This window comes from Perognathus longimembris, chromosome 9 (assembly GCF_023159225.1).
Source record: "Perognathus longimembris pacificus isolate PPM17 chromosome 9, ASM2315922v1, whole genome shotgun sequence".
NCBI classification, from domain to species: domain Eukaryota; kingdom Metazoa; phylum Chordata; class Mammalia; order Rodentia; family Heteromyidae; genus Perognathus; species Perognathus longimembris.
Window position 1 is genome coordinate 12731163 of NC_063169.1, and position 26551 is coordinate 12757713.

At 52.3% G+C, this 26551-nt stretch overlaps 1 protein-coding gene across 1 annotated transcript; it reads left to right on the forward strand.

The window, feature by feature from the left end:
- The first annotated feature begins 218 nt into the window (after positions 1-218).
- Positions 219-26551, forward strand: Bend3 (BEN domain containing 3). Its single transcript, XM_048354595.1, has 4 exons — positions 219-518; positions 13759-13806; positions 14818-15020; positions 24222-26551. The coding sequence occupies exons 2-4, from the start codon at positions 13770-13772 to the stop codon at positions 26529-26531; spliced, it is 2550 nt and encodes an 849-aa protein (XP_048210552.1). The 5' UTR covers positions 219-518; positions 13759-13769; the 3' UTR covers positions 26532-26551.

Here is a 26551-nt window from a genome sequence, read left to right on the forward strand (position 1 = left end):
CGCTCGGCGGCGGCGTGCCGGACACATTGTTCGCCAGCGCGGGCCGGGCGCCCCGTGGGCGCTCCCCCGCCCCGCCGCGCCGCGCCGCGCGGGCCCACGTGGAGCGGAGCGGAGCCGGGCGGCGAGCGGCTCCCCGGAGCGCGGCCCCGGCGCCCCGCCGCGCCGATCCCGCCCGAGCGCCGCCGCCGTCCCGCGTGTGCCCCGCTGAGGGGGAGGGGCGGCGCGGTGGGGGCGGAGGGGTTGCGATTCCACTGCCGCGGGGGCTCCTGTGTCCTTGTGCGGAAATGACACACGGAGTCCCGTCACGTCACGCGAGAGCGCAGCGCACGGACACACACAAAGAGAGGGGAAAATACACGCCGCCCGCCCGCCGCCCCCAGCAACTCCGCGGGCCGCCCCGGCCAGGTCCCCGGCGCGCGTGGCCCCCCACTCCCGGACCCGCGCCCCCACCCCGCCCGCACGTGGCGCCCCAACTCGGCGCCGACCCGCTCCGCAAAAGTACAGAACTCGTGTTCCAGGTAAGTGGCGGGCGGGCCGGGCGGGCCGCGCGGCGGCGGCGGCGGCGGGCGCAGGGACGGGAGGGCGGCCGCGCCATCCACGCCGGGGTGGGGGCGGGCGCAGGGGAGGGACGCGGGGGGGCCGCCGCAGCCCGCCCGCCCGCCCGCCCGCCCGCGAGAGCAGCGGCCACCCCGATGCGGGGCTCGCGCGCCCGAGCGCGGCGCCCACGGACTCGCCGCGCCCATTGTGCCGCGCGCCCCTTTGTGCCCGCTCGGAACGCCGCGGCTCCATGGCGTTCCGGGGAGCACGCGCGCCGCGCCGGAGGGGGGGACGCGCAGTGGATCGCTCCGCGCCGCCGCCGCCGCCCGCCCCACTCGCGCCGCGCGCCGGCCTCGCACCCCCGCCGGGCGGCCGCGATGGAGCGGCCGGGGCCGCCGGAGGACTGTGTGGAGCCCGCGGCGGCTCCGGGGTGCCCGAGCTCGGCCGGGCTGCGGCGGGGAGGGACGGCGCCGCGTGTGGAAGGGGGTGTCAGAGCCGGGGCAGGGGGCGGGGACTCCGGGCGCCGCCGAGCGCGGAGCGGGGGGCCGGGGAGCCGCCGCTCGGAGGGACGCTGCCCCCGGTGTCTGCAAATGGAGCGAGGCAGAGCGGCGGCGGCGGCGGCGGCGGCGGCCGGGAGCGGAGGGGACGGACCCCGCCGCCAGGGGGCGCGGCGCCCTCCCGGCCGACCCACGGCGCGGCGTGGTTCCCGCTGCCGGGGAGCTGGAGGCGGGCCCGGCGCGTCGGGTGCGCGCCCGGCCTGGCGCGAGGCCTTCCCGGCCGGCCGGGGCGCCGGGGCGCCGGGCGCTCGCCGTCCCCCGCGACCGCGCTTCCCCCACGATGTCCACGCAGATCCGGCGTGCGGGCTCCGGCGCGGCTCCGGTGCATCTAACACCGCGGAGAGGTCCGGTGTCCGCGGTGATGGCCCCTCCGAGGGGAACCGTGCGAGCGCCCGGCCGGCCAGCGCGCCGGGAGTGGCGCCAGGCGAAGCGGTTTCGGGGCAGATGCACTTTAAAAACAAATAATCATTTTATTGTCAAAGTTGCACTTTCCTAAGGAAACTTTGGGGGGGACTCTACCACCCGTGCTTACAGTGACCCGGCAGCCGGGGTGGAGGTCGGAGCTGCCGGCGGCGGAGGGATGGGGGTGAGCCCGAGCGCGGGACTGGGCGGACCCGGGGCCGCGCTCCTCCGTCCCAGGCTTGCTTTCTGTCCGCTCCCGGGACCCCGTTAGCTTCCCCGGATCGACACTCGCGTTTGGACAAGACTTGGCTTTTCCTTTGGTGGTAACAGTTGTGGGATTTCTTTTTCTTTCTTTCTTTTTTTTTGGCGGTCGTGGGGCTTGAACTCTGGGCCTGGGCGCTGCCCCTGACCTCGTCAGCTCAAGGCCAGCACTCTTACCACTTGAGCCACCGCTCCACTTGTGTCTTCTGGTGGATAATTGGAGCTAAGAGTCTCAGACTTTCCTGCCCGGGCTGGCTTTGAACCTGCGATCCTCAGATGCCAGCCTGCTGGCATTACAGACAATAAACTACCCCGAAAAAGCTGGGAGTGGGAGGGTGCTAGCCTTGAACCGAAAAAGCTCAGTCACCAGTGCTCCGCTGCCTTCAGACTTTGACATTTTCAAGCTTGATAACTTATTAGGTGCTCACTGTAGTGAATGCCTGCTAAATATAGAGAGAGAGACTCTAGGATTGCAAAAGAAGGATGGGATCTGAGGCGCTAGCTCCTTCTCCTAAAGGATTAGTTGTGTAACTGGCCCTCGCAGTTCAAAGCCTGCTCCAGCTGCAAAGTCCCAGAGACTCTTATCTCCAATGAACCGCTCAGAAAAAGCCGGAAGTGGCCATGGTGGCTCAAGTGGAAGAGTGCTACTAGCCTTGAGCAAAAGAAGCCCAGGGACAGACCCAGGCCCTGAGTTCAAGCCCCAGGACTGCCTGCTTCTCCCCACCCCCCACCCCCCACCCCCCACCCCAATCTGTGATATAAAGCCTGTCACCCAACACGGGCTTTGACGAATCATTTCCTTATTAAAGAAATATTTAAGAAGTTGTCTTTCTTCCCCCCCCCCTCCCCTGCTTTTTCTTCACCTACACAAGATGAGAAGCCAGTTTGGACCCAGCCCACAAGTTGACCAGCATTCCATTTCTTTTTCTTTGAAACAAGGTCTCAGTCTGTAAACCAGGCTAGCCTGTCATCTTCTTGCTTCAGCCTCCCCCCACCCTCCTTCCTCAGCCCCCCTTTCAGGGCTGGGATTATAGGCATGCAACACCACACTCAGCTTTGGGGGCTCTTCTTGGCAACCAAGCACCTCTTATTATTACATAAGGCATGGCAGGATAACTAATACTGGATGCCACTCTCAGGCATTTGATTAGAGAAGTTAATACTGTGCAGGTATGTCCCAGTTGGCACTTTGTAGAGCTGTCTAGAAATTCCTGGGAGCCAGAGGGAAGAATCAACATGCTTTTTGTATTGGCACCACGATGAGAAAGAACTTAAATCCTTGATACAGTGTAGAAATTCAGGAAAGTTGGTAACTAACCAGTGAAAATAATTTGATGTTGGTGATATGAGGTTGGTATATAGAAGCTTTCTGTGGCCCTTACTTTTGATGACATCATAGGTTGTGGTTGCTACCCTAATCATATTGTACTCATTATTGGGTAGCTTATTTTGGGTAATTGTTTGTAGAATTTCTCTGGGATGGTGGAACTTTACCCCATTCAGCTGTATTTACAGTTCAACTTTTATAGAGCTGTACATAAACAAAGATTTTCAGGATTTCTTTTTTTTGTGGTAGCTTGAACTAAGTAGAATTGACTTATTTATTTAATGCTGGTCCTGGGGCTTGACCTCAGAGCCTGGGTGCTGTTTCTGAACTTTTGTGCTCAAGGCTAGAGCTCTACGGCTTGAGCCATGCTCTACTTCCAGTGTTTTGATGATTTGTTGGAGATGAGGATCACGGGCTGGCTTTGAACAGTGATTCGCAGATCTCAGCCTTCGGGGTAGCTAGGATCTCAAGTGCAAACACCAGCCCTTGCCTTTACTTTTATTTACTTACTGACAGAATTTTGAGACAGAGCTTTGGCTCAAGCGGTGGAGCACTAGCCTTGAGCAGTGCCCAGACCCTGAGTTCAAGCCCCAGCATCCACATTGAAAAAAAGGAAATTCTTTTTTCTTTTTTTTTTTTTTTTGGCCAGTCCTAGGCCGTGAACTCAGGGCCTGAGCACTGTCCCTGGCTTCTTTTTGCTCAAGGCTAGCACTCTGCCACTTGAGCCACAGCGCCACTTCTGGCCATTTTCTGTATATGTGGTGCTGAGGAATCGAACCCAGGGCCTCATGCATACGAGGCAAGCACTCTACCACTAGGCTATATCCCCAGCCCCAGAAATTCTTTTTTGAGACAGGCTCCCAGACTGGCCCCACTCTATCCTCCTGCCTCAGCCTTCCAAGAGCTGGATTGATGAACCATCACACCTGGCACGAAAAGAAGAGTGAAAACACGCATACCAAAAATGAGTATTTCTGTGCTGTGGGAGGCGCATCAACTTGTTCTCAATTTCTTTCCCTTCCCCAAGCTCCAGTTTCCCAGGGTCCCGATTTCAGTCCAGGCTTCATCACGTCAGCCACTCAGGCCACGCAGCGAGGCTAGCATCCCAGCCTCCCGTCTCCAGTCTCCAACGTGCTCAACAACACGGGCTATATTGGCCCTGAGTGGTAATTGCTGCCTGCCATGTTAGTCTGAATTTTGTCTAAAAACCACCTTTCACAAACAGTTGCTTTAGAACAAAAGTTTTCTCCCTCCATTTATATTTTAACTGGCAACTTGTATTTAAAGTTAGTCATCTTAGTGTCTTTGTGCTGGGGCTTGAATTCAGGGCCTCAAACTAAATGGCTTTCTTCTCAGGAGGGGAATACTTTACTACTTTAGCCACACCTCAATTCCCAACTTTTTGCTGGTTAATTGGAGATTAGAATCTCACAGACTTTTCCAGCCCCAGCTGGCATCAAACTGACATATTTGTATCAGCTTTCTGAGTAGCTACAATTACAGGTCATACTTTTTCAATGCCTAGCTAATATGAATTGCTTTGCTGGGGCTTGGCCTGGGTACTGTCCCTGGCTTCATTTTGCTTAAGGCTAGCAACTCTACCTCTTGAGCCACAGCGCTACTTCTGGCCTTTTCTGTTTACATGGTGCTGAGGAATTGAACCCAGGGCTTCGTGCATGCCAGGCAAGCACTCTACCACTAAGCCACATTCCCAGGCCCTCCCCACCTTTTTTTTTTGGCAGTCATGGGGCTTGAACTCGGCCTGAGCACTGTCCCTGAGCTGAGCTCTTTCACTCAAGATTAACGCTCTACCACTTTGAGCCACAGCTCCACTTCAAGTTTTCTTTTCTTTTCTTTTTTTTTTTTTTTTTTTTTGCCAGTCCTGGGCCTTGGACTCAGGGCCTGAGCACTGTCCCTGGCTTCTTTTTGCTCAAGGCTAGCACTCTGCCACTTGAGCCGCAGCGCCACTTCTGGCCATTTTCTGTATATGTGGTGCTGGGGAATCGAACCGAGGGCTTCATGCATACGAGGCAAGCACTCTTGCCACTAGGCCATATCCCCAGCCCCCACTTCAAGTTTTCTAGCGGTTAATTGGAGATTAGGGCCTTGTGGCCTGCTTGGGCTGGCTTTGAACCACAACCCTCAGATCTCAGCCTCCTGAGTAGCTAGGATTACAGGGTTAAGCCACCAGCACGGGCTTACGAAGCACACGTAAGCAAAGGACTGGTAGCTTGTGCATGGATCTAGCAAAGTGAGTTACCCAGGCAAGCCTGGTGCTAAGGCACGAGTGATACCAGACTGTGCCCAGAACTAATTAGCTCATGGGGTCACAAGATGAAGTTGTGAGTAGTACAGAGGCAACCCGGCCTGTACCTCTGAAGAACATTCAAGTTCCCCAGTTCCGGGTGCATGCAGGAAGGTGCTCTCTGCTCTCCTCCTTCTGGAGGCCAGGTATGAGGAGGTGCTCAGGTCTGCAAGGGGAGCCTGTTAGCTGAGGGAAGTGTGGCGTTAGTCAGGTCCAGACATCACCGACCGAGTTGGTTGGACACCAGACCGGGTGGGCAGCAGCGTCGTGGCTGTGCTTCGCTGCCCGCGGGCTGCGGGGAGGTGACGGCCCTGGCTGAACAGGAGAGGCTTCAGGAAAGCTCGGGAGAACTGTCTGGCTTTCATGAGGACTGGTATTTTTCAAGCAGCATTTGCAGATGTGTCTAAAAATAAAAAAACAAATTGCAAACATGTCCTGCAAGTCCCCTGGGCAGGATGCCACCCCTGAGGACGGGGCTCTGAGATCCCGAGGCTCCCAGCTGACCCGGGAGCCCCACGCTGCCCCTCCAGAACCCGTGGCATGGGAACATTCTTCTTGTCCTCAGGGAGGGAATGCAGTTCATCTCCCTCCCTCTTCTCCCCTCCCCCCCAGCTTGTTCCTTTCACTTGAACAGAAGTTAATAAACTTTTGTAAACCTTTAAGCCATTTTATTTAATTTTGCAATTCTTTAAAAGTTATGTCATTAAAATCCACTTTAAAATTGGGTTTTTTTTGTTCCCTTCAAATGTTATAATAAGTCACATGAGTGGCCTATTCCAGGCATTTTCTTTACACTTTTCACAAAATCCCGGATGAGGCAGATGTGGTCAGCTCCGTCACAGGGCTGGGCTGGGTAGCTAGCATGGCAGCCATTAGATGCTCTAACAGAGCTAGAAGCCCTTTGCAACTGACTAGGTTAAAAGCCAGCATTTCTTTTTTCTTTCTTTCTTTTTTTTTGCCAGTCCTGGAGCTTAAACTCAGGGCCTGGGCACTGTCCCTGAGCTTCTTTTGCTCAAAGCTATAGCACTCTACCACCTGAGTCACAGTACCACTTGTGGCTTTTTCTGTTTATGTGGTACTGAGGAATCGAACCTGCGGCTGCATGCATTGCCAGGCAAGCACTCTACCACTGAGCCCCATTCCCAGCCCTATATATTTAATTTTAAAACATTAAACCAATCAGTATGACCTGCAGTAGAGGTGTGGAGAAATTCAGTCACGTCACGTGGGTAGTGGTAAAGGAGTTGAAGTAAGGTTTTGGTCTTAGAGTCTGTCAAGGCCTTTTGGGGGGGTACAAGGGGTACCATTTGGGGACTTGAACTCAGGGCCTGGGTGCTGTCCTTTGCTTTTTCTATACAAAGCTGGCATTGGGCCACCTGAGCCACCTCTCCATTTCCGGCTTTTTGCTGGTTAATTGGACATAGAGTCTCACAGACTTTTCTGCCCAGGCTAGCTTCAAACCTTAACCTAGGATTACAGGTGTGGGGCGTTTCATCGTTAAAATGATCTGAGCACATGTTTCATCTGTTGTGGGTCCCCATTGTTTGGACTCCAGTCTCCTTTCTACTTGGAGACCCGCGTTCTTGAAGGAATCTGGTCCCCATCTGGAAATGGGGGCTAGGGTGAGGGGCAGCTACCCCATGAGGCCTCAGGTCGGGAATGCTGGGGCAACTTCTCTGACCTGCACTTTGGGCCCCTTTGGAGTCCCAGCCGGGCAGGCCGCTGTTTCTGATTCCACTGGACAGAATCCTGAGTCAGCTGGCTGGGATTGAACCTTGAAGTTTCAGGAAGCCCAAGTACTTCCCGTTTCTGGGTGTGCAGGGTGTCCTGTGTGACTCTGGCAGCTCTGATGAGCCTCCCGAGCTGTCACAAAGGCAGTGTGGCTTCTCTGGAGAGTGGCTGGCTTTTCAGAGGGAACTTGGTGTGGCCTGTGGGCAGTTCTAGAGAACCAAGGCGTCAGTTACAGACGGGACAGGGATCCTGTGGGCCAAGGGCTTTGCCAGAAATCTCCACACCGTCTGCCCCTGCTCACAGGAGGGTTTCATTTCCCACCCCTCTTCCTAAGGAACATTTCCCAGAGTCTGGTCCCTGTGTGATTCCATGCTTACTCACTTCTCAGCTGCCCTTCCAGACTCCTTCCTTTTTTTGCAACCCAGGAAAAGGTTCTGTCGCAGCCTGGCCTCTTCTTCGTTGTGCACTCCTGGCCCCTGGGGCATGCCTCCTAATGGGATAGGTTTTGTGCATGTGCTGGTAGCTGGGGTAACAGGTGTGAGCTACTGGCTACCTGTATTTTATTTTCTTAGTGCTGGGGATTAGACCAGGTGTCATTCATGATAAGCATGTGCAGTGCCAATCTTCTACACTCAGCCCCCCAGCATCAATATTTTTTACTATTGTTATTAATAATAATATTTTCATTTTGTGCTGGCCCTGGGACTTGAACTCAGGGATTGGGTGCTGTCTTTGAGCTCTTGTGCACAAGGATAGCCCTCTATCATTTCAACTACAGCTCCATGTCTAGCTTTTTGGTAGTTTATTGGAGATAAGAGTCTTATGGACTTTCCTGCTCTGGCTGGCTTCAAACCTCGATCCTCAAATCTCAGCTTCCTGAGTAGCTAGGATTACCAGATGTGAGCTACTGCCACCTGGCTTGGAGTTTGTTTTGATAAGTAGTATTTTAGATGTTTGGGGGAGTGACATCTTTGGGTTCCTCCCCTAAGGGGTTGTCCATTAGTTTGTGTGTGAATGTCCAGAGCCATCTATAGTTATTACCCAGCATAATACTATAAGTGTTTAAAAGTGAAAAGAAGCCCTCCCTGGTGGCACGTGCTTGTAATCCTAGTACTCAGGAGACTTGAGATCTGAGGCATGAGACTCTTACCTCCAACTAACCTGCAAAAAGCCAGAAGTGGAGGTGTGGCTCAAGTGGTACAGGGCCAGCATTGAGGGAAAAAGGCAAGTGAGAGCTCAGGGCCTTAAGTTCAAGCCTTAGTACAGGCACACAAGCAAGACTTGCATGATCATCATAGAATGTTTGGGAATAGAGGAAACTCTATAGAAAGAAATATCCATAATGCCTCTAATTGGAAGCAATGAACATTTTGGCATTTTTCCTTCCAGTTGCTTTATGGCAGTTAAAAAAATTACATAGTTGAGATATCCCCAGTGAACTTTGAAGTATGTTATTATTGATGGGGTAGCCCTGTAATGAACAATTGAATTTGAATCTTTACACATAATTTGATGCTCAACTCTTTCAGAGGTCTGTCGAGAAAACATGTAGAAGTTGACTTCTAGCTTTGTATAATGGAAAAAACCAGGAGTGATTAAAGGTCTGCATAATCCAAGTTGCATTGGGTCTGTCAGTAATTAGTAATGGCTAATGGGCTTCCCACACTGTGGCTCCCACCCTCGCAAGCTGGCCCAAGTGTCTTCTATGTATTTATATTATTATTAAGTAGTTGTACGAGGGGGTTGCAATTCCAGAAGTCAGGTTATAGGTACAATGCATCTTGGTTAATGTCACTCTTCCATCATTCTTCTTTCCCCATCCCATCCTTATCCTCAAGTTATATAGCTCACTTTGACATAGTCTACATTGAATTGAGCAATTACATTTACTCCCCCTTCCTCCCTCTGTTCGTGTGCCCCCCAACATGTTTCTACTGGTATCCATTTTGTTAAACAGTTGTTCAGAAGAGTTAAACCATAGGATTCTTTCCCTAAACATACCCTCCTTTAGTCCGTCTATGTGTGTATATAAGCATGAAAACCTATATATTACGTATGCTTGTACTTCATATCTAAATTCTACATACAAGAGAAAACATGCGTCATTTGTCTCTCTGAGACTGACTTCACTTTATGTAATTTTTTCTACGTCCATCCGTTTCCCTGCAAATGACGTTATTCTTTCTGATAGATAAGTAAAATTACGTTGTATATATGTACCACATTTTGAGGAATCTCCAGACTGCCTTCCATAGTGGTTGCACTAGTGTGCATTCCCATCAACACTGTTGGCATAAGGGTTCTGCCTGAGTTTCTACCCCAGCTCCATTTAAGACTAATAGCCAAGTGGGAGCCTCCTGGCCAGGTTCTCTGTCCTCTAGCCTTTGCTCTTTGTGGTGCCTCAGGACCACAAGTTCCAAGTGTGTGAGGAGATAGTTTGTCAGAAGTCCTTAGGACACAAACATGCTGAGGAAGATTTAAGTTATGCCTTGATTGTCATTGGCATAATTATATACTAGGTGGATTCTCCCCAAAATTAGCTTTGGTTAACATTCTTTCTCCCTTGAAGCGGAAAAAGATCCCCTAGGTCTGTGATAGAGTTCCAAAAATGTTTGCATTCAGAAAACAAAATTCCAAAGCCTGAGGCTGGTGGCTAAGGCCAGTAATCTTAGCTACTCTGGAGGCTGAGATCTGAAGATCACAGTTCAAAGCCAGGTGGGGCTAGGAAATCTGTGAGACTCTTATCTCCAATTAACCACCAGAACACTGGAAGTGGTACCCTGGCTCATAGTGGTAGAGTGCTAGCTTTGAGCAAAAAGAGCTCAGGGACAATGCCCAAGGCCATGTGTTCCAGCCCCATGACCCCCTCCCCCCACCAATACAAGAACACAAACCAAACATAAAGCCTGAAGTAGAACTGTGACTCAAAGTGGTACAATGCTAACCTTGAGCAAAAGAGCTCAAGGACAGCACCCAGGCCCTCAGTTCAATCCCCACACCAAGAAAAGAAGAGAAATTTCCAGGCATTAGGGACTAGCTGTGAATTGGAACTGTTATACAAACCCCAGAATACTTGCCAGTAACCTTGGGGTTCTGATGCCTTTTCTTTCCTGCTGCTTTTGTCTCCTGTTGTTGTTGTTTCCCCACCTTCTCCTCCTGCAGTGCTTCCCGGGCTCCCTCTCATCTCAGCCCTGGGACTTCCTGTGTCCTCATCCTCTCAGTGTCTGCTGAGCCCTGCCCCTTTGGCCCCACAGCTGCCTCTCAATCACACCACACAGCACATGTTCTTTACCTTCCTGAGCCTCCATCCACAGCTGTAAAACTGCTCTAAAACTCCCTCAGGGCTTTTTGTTGGTTTTGTGCCAGTCCTGGGGCTTTAACTCGAGGCCTGGGTTCTTTCCTTTTGTGCTCAGGGCTAGCTGGCTACTGCCTGGGTATCACATGTTGCAGTGAGTGGAAGCCCATCATTGTGGGATTTGTTTTTTTCCTTGCCAGTCCTGGGGCTTGAACTCAGGGCCTGGGCACTGTCCCTGACTTCTTTTTGCCCAGGGCTAGCACTCTACCACTTGAGCCACAGCGCCACTTCTGGTACTGAGAAATCGAACCCAGGGCTTCATGTATACAAGGCAAGCACTCTACCACTAGGCCATATTCCCTGCCCCATCATGGTGGGATTTGAGAGAGAGAGAGAGAGAGAGAGAGAGAGAGAGAGAGAGAGAGAGAGAGAGAGAGAGAGAGAGAGAGAGAGAGAGAGAGAGAGAGAGTGTGTGTGTGTTGGTACTGAAGCTTGAACTCAGGGTCTCTTGCTCTGGCTTGGCATTTTCCCTCAAGTCTGGCACTCTGTCACTTGAGTCTTAGCTCCTCCATATTGGCTTTTTTGATGGTTAAGTGGAGAGAAGAGTCTGAAGACATTCCTACTTGACTGACTGTACTGTGATCCTCAGCTCTCAGCCTCCTGAAAAGCTAGGATTTTAGGCATGGGCCTCTGGTTTTTCTCTCAAAAATGTAATGCGCATGAAGTTCCTCCTGACAGCTGGCTCTCCGCCTCAGTTCCGCATCTCGCAGGGAGGGAAGAAGCGATGTGACTGTGTGGCAGCGCCTGAGGGCTGCTGGCAAGCTAAGCAGGCCCAGGTGTCCCTGAGAGGCCCCGGAGGCCCTGGGAAGCAGGTCTGAGTTTCTGCCGGGCATTGTCAACCGTCTGCTTCGGGACAGCCAGCTGGGATGCAAAGTCTGTCCAAATCCAGCAGACAGAGGCACTCGGCGTCACCTGTGCAAAACAGTGTGTGGATCTTTGAAGCTGAGTCCCTTCCCTGTCACCTTGTGTCTGTGTAGGTAGGAGATAGTTTCCTCAGTGGCAATAATGACTATTTTGACAGTCCTAGGGTTTGAACTCAGGACCTTATGCTTGCCACGCAGGTACTCTGCCACTTGAGCCACTCCACCCCTTCTTTTGCATTGAGATAGGGTCTCATGTTATGCCCAGGCTAGCCTGGACTTCTGTTTGTGTTTCTCCAAATAGCTGAGATGACAAGCAAGTGCCACCATGCCCAGCCATTGTTAATTGAGATGGACTGTTGAGAATTTTTATGCCCAGTCTAGCCTTAAATCACGATCCCCTGATCTCTGCCTCTCTAATAAGTAGGATTACAGGCTTGAGCCACTGCACCTGCTTCTGAGTGAGAATTTTTTTAATCTTAATTTTTTTTATTGTTTGTGTCCATCGTGGTGCTTGAACTCAGGGCCTGGGTACTGTCCCTGAGCTTTTTTGCTCAAGGCTAGCACTCTACCACTAGGGCCACAGCTCCCACTTCAGCTTTTTGATGCTTCTTGGAGGTTAAAAAAAGAGTCCAACAGACTTTTTTGCCAGGGCTGACTTCAAACCACAATCCTAAAATCTCAGCCTCCTGAGTAGCTCAGATTACAGGTGTGAGCCACCCAGCTGAGAACTATTTTTAGCTCAGTCCTTACTTTCTCTGTTGGTCCTCTGGAAGCACGCAGAGTTGAAAGGACTCCTGTCAGCGGGCTCCGGTGAGGCTCTGAGAAGGGCGTTTCCGTCTGTCCGTGAGCACGGTGCAGGCGTTGCTATTGTGTGTATGTGTCGCCTAACACCATCTCCTTGGCCTCCTCCACTCTTCCCCGTCTAAAACACGGGACGTATGTTGAACACACACCACTCCACACTGCTCTGTGATGTGCCAAGTGCTATCAGTGATATGGCTATGGAAAAGGGAGTGCCAGCATGCTCCCTGCTCCTTTCTCTCTCTCTCTCTTTTTTTTTTTTTTTTTGGTGAATTGGATATGAGAGTCTCTCGGCTGTCTTCAACCTCAATCCTCAAGCCTCAGCAGCTTGGGTTACAGGTGTGAGCCACTCGCCTTTGTGTTCCTTAACACAAGAACCGTGTTTGCGGGCTGGGAAGATGGCCTAGTGGCAAGAGTGCTTGCCTCTCATACATGAAGCCTTGGGGTTGATTCCTTAGCACCATATATATAGAAAAGGCCAGAAGTGGTGCAGTGGCCCAAGTGGTAGAGTGCTAGCCTTGAGCAAAGAGAAGCCAGGGCCAGTGCTCAGGCCCAGGCCCAGGACTGGCGAAAACAAAAAACAAACCAACAAACAAAAAAAGAACCGTGTTTGCAGTCACCTGAATCAGGAGCCACAAGTACCCGCATCCAGGTTGAAGGCTGCAGGATACATTCTCTCTCAGGCTGAATGCTTGTATCTGATTGTGCCTTATACTACTGCTAGATATGATCATGGAATCTGGGGAACCCCAAAGGCTTAGTTCCTTCTTCCCTCCCTCCTTCCCTTCCTTCCTCCCTCCCTCCCTCCCTTCCTCCCTCCCTTCCTCCCTCCCTCCCTCCCTTCCTTCCTCCCTCCCTCCCTCCCTCCCTCCCTCCCTCCCTCTGTTCTTTCTTTCCCAAAACAAAACATGGTACTAGCGTTTGAATTGAGGGCCTCCTGAGTACTAGGCAGGCAGTCTAGCATTTGGGCCATGCTTTCCCACCCTCTGTTTTTGAGGTAGGGTCAGCCTGGGCTGTCACCTTCTGTTCGTTTCTGCATCCTGCCATAGCTTGGGTGACAAGTGTATATATCACCACACCTAGACTTGCTCTGTTGAGCTGGGGTCCCAAAAACATTTGGCCCAGGTTGGCCTCAAACTGCCAGATCTCAGGCTCCCGAGCAGCTGGGATTATAGGTGTGAGCACCACACCTTGGCCACATTTAAAACTTTCTAATCGCTACATTTAATGGTGAGGTGGAGTTAATTTTAAAAAAGTTTTAATAAAGTAATTTAAATAAAGTCCCACATTCTATACATTTCCTGTGAGATTAATCTGGAGCAGTCCTCATGGAGCTGCCCTGCCCCACGTTGACTAGGCCAGGTGTGAATGTGGTGTGTTTGCCACTCCCAGCACACCCACTTGGGCTGGCCACACTCGGAGTCGTGAGCACTCTCCCCCTGAAGACCGGGAAAGGGAGGCCCACGTTGGGTCCTGGGTCTGTGGAAGGCTCCGGGGGCCTGCCCCTCCCCCACACTGCGCGGTGACCTTTACTCAGTGCTGGGCTGGGCCGAGGGTATCCGTGAGAACACTGAATAATCCCAGCAATAACCAAAAACCTTGTCTTTATCTTTTCATAGTGGAACAGAAGATGAACTCAACTGACTTCAGTGAAGATGTAGACGAAGGTAAAGTATGTTTTTAATATGTTTGAATAAGTCACAGTCACACAGCCCCAAATATTTCAGTTATGCAATGAAAAGTTTCCTCCCCCCGCTGGGCGCCGGTGGCTTCTAGCTACTCAGCTGGCTGGGATCTGAGGATCATGGTTCAAAGCTAGCCCAGGCTGGAAAGTCCAGGAGACTTATCTACAATTAATCACAGAAAAAACGGGAAGTGTGACTCAAGTGGTAGAGGACTAGCCTTGAGCAAAAAGAGCCCAAGGACAGTGACTTGGCCCAGAGTTCAAGCCCCAGAACCAGCAAAAAAACAAAAAGTCTTCTCCCATTCCTTGTTTTCATCTGCTCTACCCATACCGCATGCCTATTAGAAGTAGCTTTCCTAAAAAGAATGGAATTTTGTTCTTATTATTAAGGTTATGTACACAGGAGTGACCATTTCATACATTAGGTAGTGAATACAGTTCTTTTTGGACAGTGTCATTCCTTCCTTTGCTTTCCTCGAGTTAGCATCGTTTGTTTATTTTTTCTCAAAGTTGTAATTTTGTAGTTGTAGTTTTTCTTTGATGTTGTTGTTGTTAAAAGCATCATATGTATTTTTTCAGAGTTTCTTTTGTGTGGGTGTGATGGCGCTGGAGTTCAAGCTCAGGGCCTCACACTTGACTTTGCGAGGTGAGCCACACTTCTTGTTCATCCCGCTTTTTGCTGGATATCTTAGAGATGGAGCATCGTGGGGTTTTTTGCCTAGTTGGCTTGGAACAGTGATCCTCCAGATTTCAGCTTTCTGAGTAGCTAGGACATATTTAGTTATTTCCCTTTTTGCTTCTTTCCACAAAAGCCATCCTGAACTTCTGAACGTGGGATGAGATTTTATTCCATGGCACTAGTGTCATAAGATAAAGATCACGTTGTTGGAAAGCACAGGGTTATTGTGACAAGGGCAGCCCTGGTTGCTCAGGGAACCCTGTGTTTTCCCAGTGGCCCTGTCTCTCCTGCTCAGCAATATTTCTTCTGTCACAGTTTTAAAAAATAACATTGTGAAGGTGGAGACAGAAGCTGAAGATGCCGTGCTGGACTGCTCGCTGAACTCCAGGATTTCTGAGAAAAACCCTCTGGACAGTGTCTTCATCGCCCTCCACGACGTCAGCAAGAGACGGCAACTGGGCAGTGATGGTCACTCAGACTCGGTGCCCAGCGTGAAGAGGCGGCGGCTCATACCCGAGGTGAGAACCCAGCCCCTTCGCTCTTGCTTTGGGCTCTGACCTACTCTGATCCAAGGCTGTCTCTCAACTAATAAGGCATCTTCACAACTGCCAATTCCTGGGGCTGAAGAAGGCTTTCATTGAAGGTCGCTCACCTCGGCCGCCCTGTCTAGATGGCAGATGTTAGGTTTTAAGAGTAGGTAGCCGATAAAGGAGATCGCTACAAGGTTTCAGGCAGGAGAGAAAAGTTTATTACTGAACTGCTGGCTGAGGTGGTGCTTGGCATGAGAGAAGGGGCGACCCCCACCCGGCCCTGCCTTGTGTAGGGCAGGGGCAGGAGGGTGTGGCCAGGTGGATTCCCATGTGACCTCCAGGAAGGGGGAGGTAACTGCCTCCAGGTATGCTGGTTACCCAGGTAACTGGGTGGAGACTTAACCAAGTGGGGGGCATCTGCGTGGAGAGCTCCCAGGGCTGACCTTAAAGTAGATTTTTATTTTATTTATTTATTTTGCCAGTCCTGAGGCTTGAACTCAGGGCCCTGGCACTATCCCTGAGATTTTTTTTTTCCCCCTCAAGACAAGTGCTCTACCATTTGAGCCACAAGCTTTTTGCTGGTTAATTTGAGATTTGAGTTTCATGGACTTTCCTGCCTGGTTGGTTTCAAACTGTGATCCTCAGATCTCAGCCTCCAGAGTAGCTAGGCTTACAGGATTGAGCCACCGGTATCTGGCCTGACTATTCTTTCAGTACGTTTTTGTTGTCACAGTGGGATGATGAAGGAAGTTTCTTCTTTTGCAGAAAGGAAAAGAGAAAGTTGCTATGGTTTATGGTGTAGCTGAATCCTTCAGTAGCAGATAACCATTCAGAACAGAGCTCGCACTAGGCTAGATGTCCAGGGCATTGATGGTTGAGCAGTTGCTTGGGTGTCACTGGAAGGCTGGGGATGTTTGGGAAGAGGAGAGGTAGTAACCTGGAGCTTTGGGCACCAGGCTCTGCAATGTTTGGAGAAGAAGGTGCAAAAATGCCGTTGAGTATTTCTAATGTGATTGTCTGAGCTGCATATGCAGCTCCACGTGTTTGCTTTTCAGTGGATTGGATGCAGACAGCATTCAGTCTACTCCAACTGCTTTAGACTGGGGAATAGAAAAATGTATGCTGAGTCCTGAATTTGGATACGGATTCTTTGTTTTATGTTTTGTGCTCATTCTATGGGTTAAACTCCAGGGCCTGGGTATTATCCCTGAGCTCTTTTGCTCAAGACTAGCACTCTGGCTGGGAATATGGCCTAGTGGTAAAGTGCTTGCCTCGTATACATGAAGCCCTGGGTTCAATTCCTCACACCACATATATAGAAAAGGCCAGAAGTGGCGCTGTAGCTCAAGTGGCAGAGTGCTAGCCTTGAGCAAAAAGAAGCCAGGGACAGTGTTCAGGCCCTGAGTTCAAGCCCCAGGACTGGCAAAAAGCAAAAACAAGACCCGCGCTCTGCCAGTTGAGCCACAGCTCCACTACCAGCTTTTTAGTGGCTAATTGGAGGCAAGAGTATTATGGACTTTCCTGCCTTGAGATCTTAGCCTCTTGGGTAGCTATGACTACAGGTGTGAATTATCAGCACCTGACTATTTGAATGTTTTATCATTTTGTTAAATGTTTCTTGGTGTATGTGAGGTAAGGTTGATATGTCCCTACCCTCCTTCCTGTTCTATAAAAATAATATAAGGGGCTGGGAATATGGCCTAGTGACAAGAGTGCTTGCCTTGTATCCATGAAGCCCTGGGTTCGATTCCTCAGCACCACATAGATAGAAAAGGCCAGAAATGGTGCTGTGGCTCAAGTGGCAGAGCGCTAGCCTTGAGCAAAAAGAAGCCAGGGACAGTGCTCAGGCCCTGAGTCCAAAGCCCAGGACTGGCAAACAAACAAACAAGCAAACAAAAAAAAGAGTATAAGCTTTTTGAAATTCTTTGCACTACTTGTAGAACGTTTTCATGTGAACTTAAGGCAGTATTTTCTTTTCTAAAGTTCACGTAAGTCATTGTGTCAGTAAGTCAGTACTCTCCCAGCCCTATGAAGTTGTAAACAGCTCATCGATATTATGAAATTATAGTATGTATCTATTTTCCCATATAGTCCTAGTCTTCATTCAGATGAAGGAATAGTCTTTTGTCCTTTCTCCCTGAGTTTTCTTTGCTGCTGTTCTTTTGAGACAGAGTTCACACTATACCTAGACTTTGAACTCATGGTCTTTCTGTGTCAGATTTCTCAGTGCGGGGGTTCTGGCATGAGCCACTCTGCTGGCTGGCTTGTTCTCTGCACCTACTATGTGTGATAGCAGGGAATATGCTGCCTTCTTAGCACTTTCCTGCTGTACTGAATCAGGTGGGACCTGGAGCCTGGAAAGAGTTGTCATCAAATAACAGAAGATCTCGTGTTAGCTGTATCAGGGTTGAGGGTGGCACTCGATCCTGGCCTCAATCCCCAACACCTCAGAAGACAGAAAACAAAGGCAGTTTCTAGCCCCTAGTCCACAAGTAGCACCCTGCTCCCGATTTCATTTACTTTGTTTAATCCATGTAACAAGCCAGTAAGGAAGGAGTTAGTGTCTTCTCTCAGGCATGTAAGTGGGACAGCCTGACTCCTGGTATGAGGAGTCAGGAGGGAAGACTGGCTTTATGCTCTGCCACCTCTGATTCACTCATTCACTCATTCATTCACACTTGGGGGAAGTGTGGCAAATATCAAAAGTTGCCGAGCAGACCCTGGTGAGGGATCACCCTGCTCGCCTCGCAGGCTAGCCATAGCTCATAGCCCATAGGAAGAGTCTGGCACGGGGCCCCTCCGCATCAGCCTTCCCAGAAGCCCCTTGGACTCCCATGCCCATGTCCAGCCTTCAGCCGCCTTCTCCACATCCACCAGAGCTAGACTGCTGTGGAGTTTAGAGGGAGGCTGCCACATGTCCTCATGCTCCGTGTCTTCTGTTTCAGGAAGAGAGGGCAGAATGGGGGTGGGGAGGACTCGGTGGTAAACCCAACACTAAAGAGGTGCCGCATACAAACTTCAATCAGTGCTGAGGTGTTTATGATTTACTGCGAGAAAAATAAACCCTCTCTGGAAAAGTCAAACTAAGGACTCTAAAGACTCCCTTGGCCTTCTTTATAACTAATGTAAGCTAGTATAAAAAGTAAATTAAGGGGCCAGGAGTTTGGCCTAGTGCTAGTGTGCTTGCCTAGCATGCACGAAGCCCTAGGTTCGATTCCTCGGTACCATATACACAGAAAAGGCTGGAAGTGGTGCTATGGCTTATGTGGTAGAGTGCTAGCCTTGAGCAAAAAGAGTTCAAGGACAGTGTCCAGGCCCTGAGTTCAAGCCCCAGGACTGGCCAAAAAAAAAAAAAAAAGGTAAATTAAAGACTCACCTTGGCACTTTCACCAAAGAGGGCTGCGGAGTCAGCAAGCACAGCAGATGTGGGAGGTGAGGAACCCGAGTTTTTATTGGTAATAATCGTGTTTTGTTACAGGAGTGATCTTGATATTCAGAGCTATATGCCAGGCAGAGAGGCTGGGTTTTTATGTATGTGTGTGTATGTATGTATGTATGCATGCATGCTGGTCAGAGGGCTTGAACTCTGGGCCTGGGCGCTGTCCCTGAACTCTTCAGTTCAAGGCGAGCACTCTACCACTTGAGCCACAGCACCCGGCACTTCTGGTTTTCTGGAGGTTAATTGAAGATAAGAATCTCATAGGCTTTCCTTCCCGGGCTGGCTTTGAACCGTGATCCTCAGATCTCAGCCTCCTGAGTAGCTAGGATTACAGGTGTGAGCCTCCAGCGCCCGGTGTTTGGTTTGTTTTCATTCTACATCACAGGGTGGAGAACAGACAGGCGGTGTCACTCCTGCAGTGCAGATCTACCTGAGCACCTGTGGGACAGGCCAGGGGACTATGAGGAATGGAGCGGCGCTGGGCCTTCCCCTGGTGAGAAAGCTCGGCTAGGTTGACGCTCCAAGCCTGGTCCATTCTGGACCAGGTGCACTTCATTAACTGTGCAGGTGACCCCCAGGGCTGCTGGAAAGTTTGTCAGGGGCCTCATGCGCTACCATTTTGTTGTCTCTTCTGGTCTTCCTCTTTGCCCTTCGTTGTAGTTGTTGCAGTTGCTGTCTCCCCTAGTTCTTGCTTTTGGGGGCTCCTTAGCACATTCTTCATCCTCTCCACTGGCCCTTGGCGGCAGCAGGGTAGCCAGAAAGAAGGGCTACGAGAGGAGAAACTCATTCCTGTCTCCTTCCTGTGTGCCCAGGGCCTCGCTCAGTGTCTGGGTACTGGGAATCATCTTTCCTGGTGCTAGGGGTAGATAGCTCTTCCACATGTATTGCTCGGTAGCTCTGGTCACTCATAGGAGGATTGGGTTGAAAGTGGACAACTGTGTTGAAGTGAAGAATTCTTTTTTTGTTGTTGTTTTTTTGGCCAGTCCTGGGCCTTGGACTCAGGGCCTGAGCACTGTTCCTGGCTTCTTTTTGCTCAAGGCTAGCACTCTGCCACTTGAGCCACAGCGCCACTTCTGGCCATTTTCTGTATATGTGGTGTTGGGGAATCGAACCGAGGACTTCATGTATACGAGGCAAGCGCTCTTGCCACTAGGCCATATCCCCAGCCCCGAAGTGAAGAATTCTTGCCATGCTTCTCGGCAGAAGGTGGCGGCAGCCCCTTGTTGTGGCTGCCCACGGCCTGCCCTTGATGCCACATTAACTCTCCACTCTCTGCTTCCCAAAGGCATGCTGCTTTCTTGGTGTTCCCCTGTGCTGACTGTGTGGGCACCGTGTAGTCACTCCTTGAACTGAATTCAGTGACAGCTCTTGGTGCTGGAGGCCTGGTAGAGATGTCCGGTCCTCAGAACATCTCTGTGATGGTCCAGACCCTAGCACATGCACGGCTGGGCCAGGACGCCTGGATCCTTCCTCGATGATCTGCTGGCCCCTGACTAGATCACAGCATCAGCCTCTCTTCCTTCTGCCCCATTTTCCAGCTGGGGAATCGGGGCATTCCCTCATGAGTCTACAGGTGCTCCATCAAGATCTAAGCTGGCCGCTGGCACTGCAGAGCCAAGCTGCGCCGCAGAGTTCCCATATGGCTGGAAGAGGAGCCTCGGAGAATTGGGAACAGTGTCAAGCAGATACCTGGTGCCAAGTGGCCCAGATTTAAAGATTTCTTGATACTCCTAGACAGCTGAGCCGAGATCTTATCGTTGGCAAGTGCAGCCAGCCCATCGGCACCTTGGCAGCGTCTGTGGGATGAATGGAGCACCGAGCTGACAGGACGGGGGGGGGGGGGGGGGGGGGGCGGTGTGTGTGTGAGGAAGCTGCTCTCTGGCTTGTGTAGTGCAGGTTTCTGGGAGTGGGCAACGTTGCCCTCTACTGTCGTTCCAGCTTTTGTTCAAGCAGTAGAGTCCGGGTTTCTGTTGACAGCGATGCTCCTAACATGCTTGGTGGAAATGGACTGTTTGTATTTTTTTTAAGTTTTTATTATCAAACTGATGTACAGAGAGGTTACAGTTTCATACGTTAGGCATTGGATACATTTCTTGTACTGTTTGTTACCTTGTTACCCTCATATCCCCCTCCCCCCCGACTGTTTGTATTAATGACAGCTGCTGAAGGGATTGCTAGTTGCCTTTCCTGCTTCCGTGGAAGTACAGGGAGTACAGTTGTCAGGGTTCAGCCAGTTCTTTCCTAACTTCTCCCTATACTTACGTGTGTGTGTGTGTGTGTGTGTGTGTGTGTGTGTGTATGAAAGAGAGAGAAACAGAGAGAGATAGAGAGAGAGAGAAAGAGAAAGGGGGTGAGAGAGAGAGAGAGAGAGAGCGAGCGAGCGCACACGCTCAGGTGTAGAGGAGCATCCCAGGCTGCACTTGGTTCTTGTTCCGGTCCTGTCTCTGTTTACCTGAGGCACACGCATATCAGTGGAAGTGAAGGCTTTGAGCTTCAAGTCTCCAAGCTCCCCCGATGCTGCTTGATGCTGCCAGTGCTCGTTAATTATCCCGACTGCTTAATAAACCCTACCAAAATGTATTCCAGTATGGTTTCTGTGTCAAATTTAACTTGTCAAAAACAGGTTTATTAGGGTATAACTGAAATACAACGACTAGTACAATTTAAAGTACACGCGATGCATTTTGACATGTGTACCAATTATCATTATAGATGAACTACTAGAGCTCTCGTTTCTCTTTGCCCCTCCAATCCTCCTGCCCTCCCCTCTCCCCCCGGAAATTCTAACTGCGCTTTTTGTACTACAGCTACATTTACATAATCTAGAATTTTATATACATATCCTGTAGCATGGCTTCTTCACAAGGAGCATGCTGGGACTCAAACCCGTGGCTTGCACATGCTAGGAAAGTGCTCTACCTCCAAGCCGCAGCACCGGCCTTGGTTTTTGTGATCCTCCCGTGATTCTTTCAGGAGAATTATTTTGCAACCTATCACCTATGACTCATTTTTTTTTTATTGCTGAGTACTATGCTATTGCACAAATCTAATAACTGTGTGTGTGTGTGCGTGCACGTGTGTGTTGATCAAAGCTCGTTTTCTTGACAATTTGGAGCTATTTGCAAATGTGGCCCTCATGAACACTTGTGTGCACACTCTTCTGTTTTTCTTGGCAAATAAAATCTGAGACACAGAATGATCCATGTATACTTTTAAAGAAATGTTGCAGAAGTGTATCCCGAAGTGTTCTCCCCGGTTTGCATTGCCTCCATCAGGGAGTGCGAGTCCTGTTTCTTCAGCATGGGTACTGTCCGTCTTTTTGGTTACACTCATCCTGGTGAGGGTGCTGTGGTTTTAATTTGCATGATACTCCTACTGTGCATGTTTTTATGTGCTTATATCCTCCCTCTCCCTCCCCAGCCCACCTTTATCTTTTGTGTCAGTACTAGACATTAAATTCAATGCCTGGGTGCTGTCCCTTAGCTTTTCTGCTCAAGGCTAGTGCTCTACCACACCTCACTTCTGGTTTTTTAGTAGTTAATTGGAGATAAGAGTCTCTTGGACATTCCTGCCCAGGCTGGCTTTGAACCATTCTTTTGTTGTTGTTGTTGGTCATTGTGGGGCTTGAACTCAGAGCTGGAGTACTGTCCCTGAGCTTTTTTCCTCAAGACTAGCATTCTATTGCTTTGAGTCACACTACCACTTCCAGTTTTCTGGTGGTTAATTGGAAATAAGAATCTCATGGGGACTTTTCTGCCTGGGCTGGCTTTGAACCAAGATCCTCCGATCTCAGCTTCCTGAGTAGCTAGGATTATAGGCATGAGCCGCCAGTGCCCAGCCTTGAACCATTCTTGGAATGAGAGCTCAGCCTACTGAGTGGTTAGCATTACAGGCACTTAGCTAGGTTTGTCTTTTTTTTTTTTTTATTTGGCCAGGACTGGGCTTGGATTCAAGGCCTGAGCACTGTCCCTGTCTTCTTTTTGCTCAAGGCTAGTACTCTGCCACCTGAGCCACAGCGCCACTTCTGGCCGTTTTCTATATATGTGGTGCTGGGGAATCGAACCCAGGGCTTCATGTATATGAGGCAAGCATTCTTGCCACTAGGCCATATTCCCAGCCCAGGTTTGTCATTTTTAAAGTGTCTTTTTGTTGTTGTTGTTCGGATGTTCCCAGCATGCTAGACAAGTGCTCTGAGCTTCCATCCTTAGTCCTAGGCTGTCTTTTTTAAATTATTGTTGTTGGTTGTGGACCTTGAACTCTTAGCCTGGGCAATGTTGCTGAGCCTCTTTGTGCCCAAGGTTAGTACTCTACCACTTGAACCACAATGCCACTTCCAGTTTTTGAGTGGTTTATTGGAGATAAAAGTCTCACAGGGACTTTTCTTCCCAGGGTGGCTTTGAACTGCAATCCTCAGATCTCAGCCTCTTGAGTAGCTAGGATTACAGGCATGAGCTACCAGTGCTTGGCTAAGCTTTTGGTAGCAGTGTCTCATTATGTAGTCAGGCTGGCCTTGAACTCTCTGTGTAGCCCAGTCTGGCGTCAGACTGAATCTTTCTGTTTCATTCTCCCAAGTATGGGAATTATAGATGTCTACCATCCTACCAATCTTCAAATAACCTTTCAGAGTAGAGTTTCTACTTTTGCTAAAATCTATTATCAGTTTTCTTATGAATTATGTTTATTTTTTTATTTACAATTTTTGAAAATTATTATAAAGGTGATGTACAGAGAGGTTCTAGATACATAAATCAGGTGGGGAGTACCTACCTTCCTTCTTTTCTTCCTTCTCTTCCCTTTCCTCCCCTCCCCTCCCCTCCCTCTCTTAAACCATCCAGTTAGCTACTTAGGAAGCTGAGATATAAGGATCAGTATTTGAAGCCAGCCCAGACAGTCAAATGCAAGACTTACCTCCAGTTAGCTTGCCAAAACCCACAAGTGGAGGTGCTGGTCAAGGGGTAAAACCCTAACCTTGAACAATAAAGCTAAGAGAGAGCTGGAGGCCTCGAGTCCAAGCCCCAATAGTGGTACTTGTGCATGTGCGTGCATGTGCACACACACACTGCTGAGTGCCAACAGGCGAAAACCGCTGAGGAAAGCAGTGAGAGCGCTGGTTCCCGGAGGCTGATGGAGCCCGGCTTCCCGCACTCAAGTCTTTGGAGGGTAGCCTGAGCCTCCAAGAATGGATTTCTGGATGCGTCATCCTAGGGCGTTGAGAAGGTAGAGCTTTATTCTCCCCCAGAACCTTGGTGAGAGGCGTCTGGAGAATGCAGGGCATTTTTGGCTAAGGAAGGCTGTTGGCTCAGCAAGGAGGAGGGCCTGTCACTTACAGAACATCACAGTGGCCCCAGGTGTGGCGATCTGGGCCAGCCCGTTTCTGACTTGAGGTAAGAATGAGTCCGGGCAGCAGAGTTGGTGGCAGACCCAGTGCACTATGGAGAAATCTCTGCCGAGGCACCAAGCTGAACCGACCCTCTGTTGCCTTCTGGGGCCCTGTGTGTGCCCGTGGCCTCCCTCCCGCCGCTGGGCGAGTACTTCTCGGCGGCGTCTGTGCCCGGCCTCCTGTAGGGTGGTGGGCAGGAAGCCCAGCGCTGGTGACCTGGAGGAGGGCGTGCCCTCCTGGGTGCATATGTGCAGTTAGTGATCCGGTCCTGGGTGTTTGGGGGGGGGAGGGGAGCCCTGGCCGGGGGACCCCAGGGTGTCGCGCAGGAAGTGGGCGCAGCGGCCTAACGCAGGCAAACCCTGTTTTGCAGGCTCTCCTGGCGGGCATGCAGACGCGCGAGAGCGGCTCGCCCTGCCAGGGCAACGGGGAGCCGGCGGCCCGGAGCCGGGGCGGCGCCTCGGCCTGGCCCGGTGGCGGCGGCGAGGAGGAGCCCGGCAGCGATGCCACCGCCCCGTCCTACAAGAAGCCCCTCTACGGCATCTCGCACAAGATCATGGAGAAGAAGAACCCGCCCGCGGCCGAGCTGCTCGGCACCTACGAGCTCCTGGAGAAGGCCACCGCGGGCAGCAGCCCGTCCCCGCTGCGGCTGCTGAGCGAGGCCCCCAGGCGGGACCCGGGCGGCGGGGGCGGCGGGGGGCCCGGGGCGGCGGCGGACGGCGAGCCCAACATCTACTTCCTCATCCAGAAGATGTTCTACATGCTCAACACGCTCACGTCCAACATGTCGCAGCTGCACAGCAAGGTGGACCTGCTCTCCCTGGAGGTGAGCCGCATCAAGAAGCAGGTGAGCCCCGCCGCCGAGCTGGTGGCCAAGTTCCAGCCGCCGCCCGAGTACCAGCTCACGGCCGCCGAGCTCAAGCAGATCGTGGACCAGAGCCTGTCGGGGGGCGACCTGGCCTGCCGCCTGCTGGTGCAGCTCTTCCCCGAGCTCTTCAGCGACGTGGACTTCTCCCGGGGCTGCAGCGCCTGCGGCTTCGCCAGCAAGCGCAAGCTGGAGTCGCTGCACCTGCAGCTCATCCGCAACTACGTGGAGGTGTACTACCCGTCGGTGAAGGACACGGCCGTGTGGCAGGCCGAGTGCCTGCCGCAGCTCAACGACTTCTTCAGCCGCTTCTGGGCCCAGCGGGAGATGGAGGACAGCAAGCCCGGCGGCGGCGGCGGCGGCGGCCCGGTGCCCGGCTTCTTCGACGTGGAGCCCGGGGACGGCGGCCACTTCCTGGACGGCAAGGACCAGGAGGAGGCGCTGTCCCTGGACCGCAGCAGCACCATCGCCTCGGACCACGTGGTGGACGCGCAGGACCTCACGGAGTTCCTGGACGAGGTGTCGTCGCCCGGCGAGTTCGCCGTGTTCCTCCTGCACCGGCTCTTCCCGGAGCTCTTCGACCACCGGCGGCTGGGCGAGCAGTTCAGCTGCTACGGCGAGGGCGGCAAGCAGGAGCTGGACCCGCAGCGCCTGCAGATCATCCGCAACTACACGGAGATCTACTTCCCGGACATGCAGGACGAGGAGGCCTGGCGCCAGCAGTGCGCGCAGCGCCTCAACGACGAGCTCGAGGGGCTGGGGCCCGAGGCGGGCAGCGAGGGCGACGCGGCCCGCGACGACGCCTACGACGCCTTCGGCCTGCCCGACATCTCGGTGGTCAAGGTGGAGGACAGCTTCGAGGGCGAGCGGCCCGGCCGGCGCTCCAAGAAGATCTGGCTGGTGCCCATCGACTTCGACAAGCTGGACATCCCGCAGCCGGACTTCGAGGTGCCGGGGGCCGACTGCCTGCTGAGCAAGGAGCAGCTGCGCGGCATCTACGAGAGCAGCCTGTCCATCGGCAACTTCGCCTCGCGCCTGCTGGTGCACCTCTTCCCCGAGCTCTTCACGCACGAGAACCTGCGCAAGCAGTACAACTGCAGCGGCTCGCTGGGCAAGAAGCAGCTGGACCCCGCGCGCATCCGCCTCATCCGCCACTACGTGCAGCTGCTCTACCCGCGCGCCAAGAACGACCGCGTGTGGACGCTGGAGTTCGTGGGCAAGCTGGACGAGCGCTGCCGCCGGCGCGACACGGAGCAGCGCCGCTCCTACCAGCAGCAGCGCAAGGTGCACGTGCCCGCGGGCGCCGAGGCCGCCGCCGCCGCCGCCGCCGCCGCCGCCACCGCCGACTACCCGGTCAAGCCCGAGAAGTTCCGCGAGGAGTTCGAGGGGCCCCCGCTGCCCCCCGAGAGGAGCAGCAAAGACTTCTGCAAGATCCCCCTGGACGAGCTGGTGGTGCCCTCGCCCGACTTCCCCGTGCCTTCCCCCTACCTGCTCACCGACAAGGAGGTGCGCGAGATCGTGCAGCAGAGCCTCTCCGTGGGCAACTTCGCCGCGCGCCTCCTGGTCCGCCTCTTCCCCGAACTCTTCACGGCCGAGAACCTGCGGCTGCAGTACAACCACTCCGGAGCCTGCAACAAGAAGCAGCTGGACCCCACGCGGCTCAGGCTCATCCGCCACTACGTGGAGGCCGTCTACCCCGTGGAGAAGATGGAGGAGGTGTGGCACTACGAGTGCATCCCCAGCATCGACGAGCGCTGCCGCCGCCCCAACCGCAAAAAGTGCGACATCCTCAAGAAGGCCAAGAAAGTGGAGAAGTGACCGGCCCGGGCTGGGGGAGT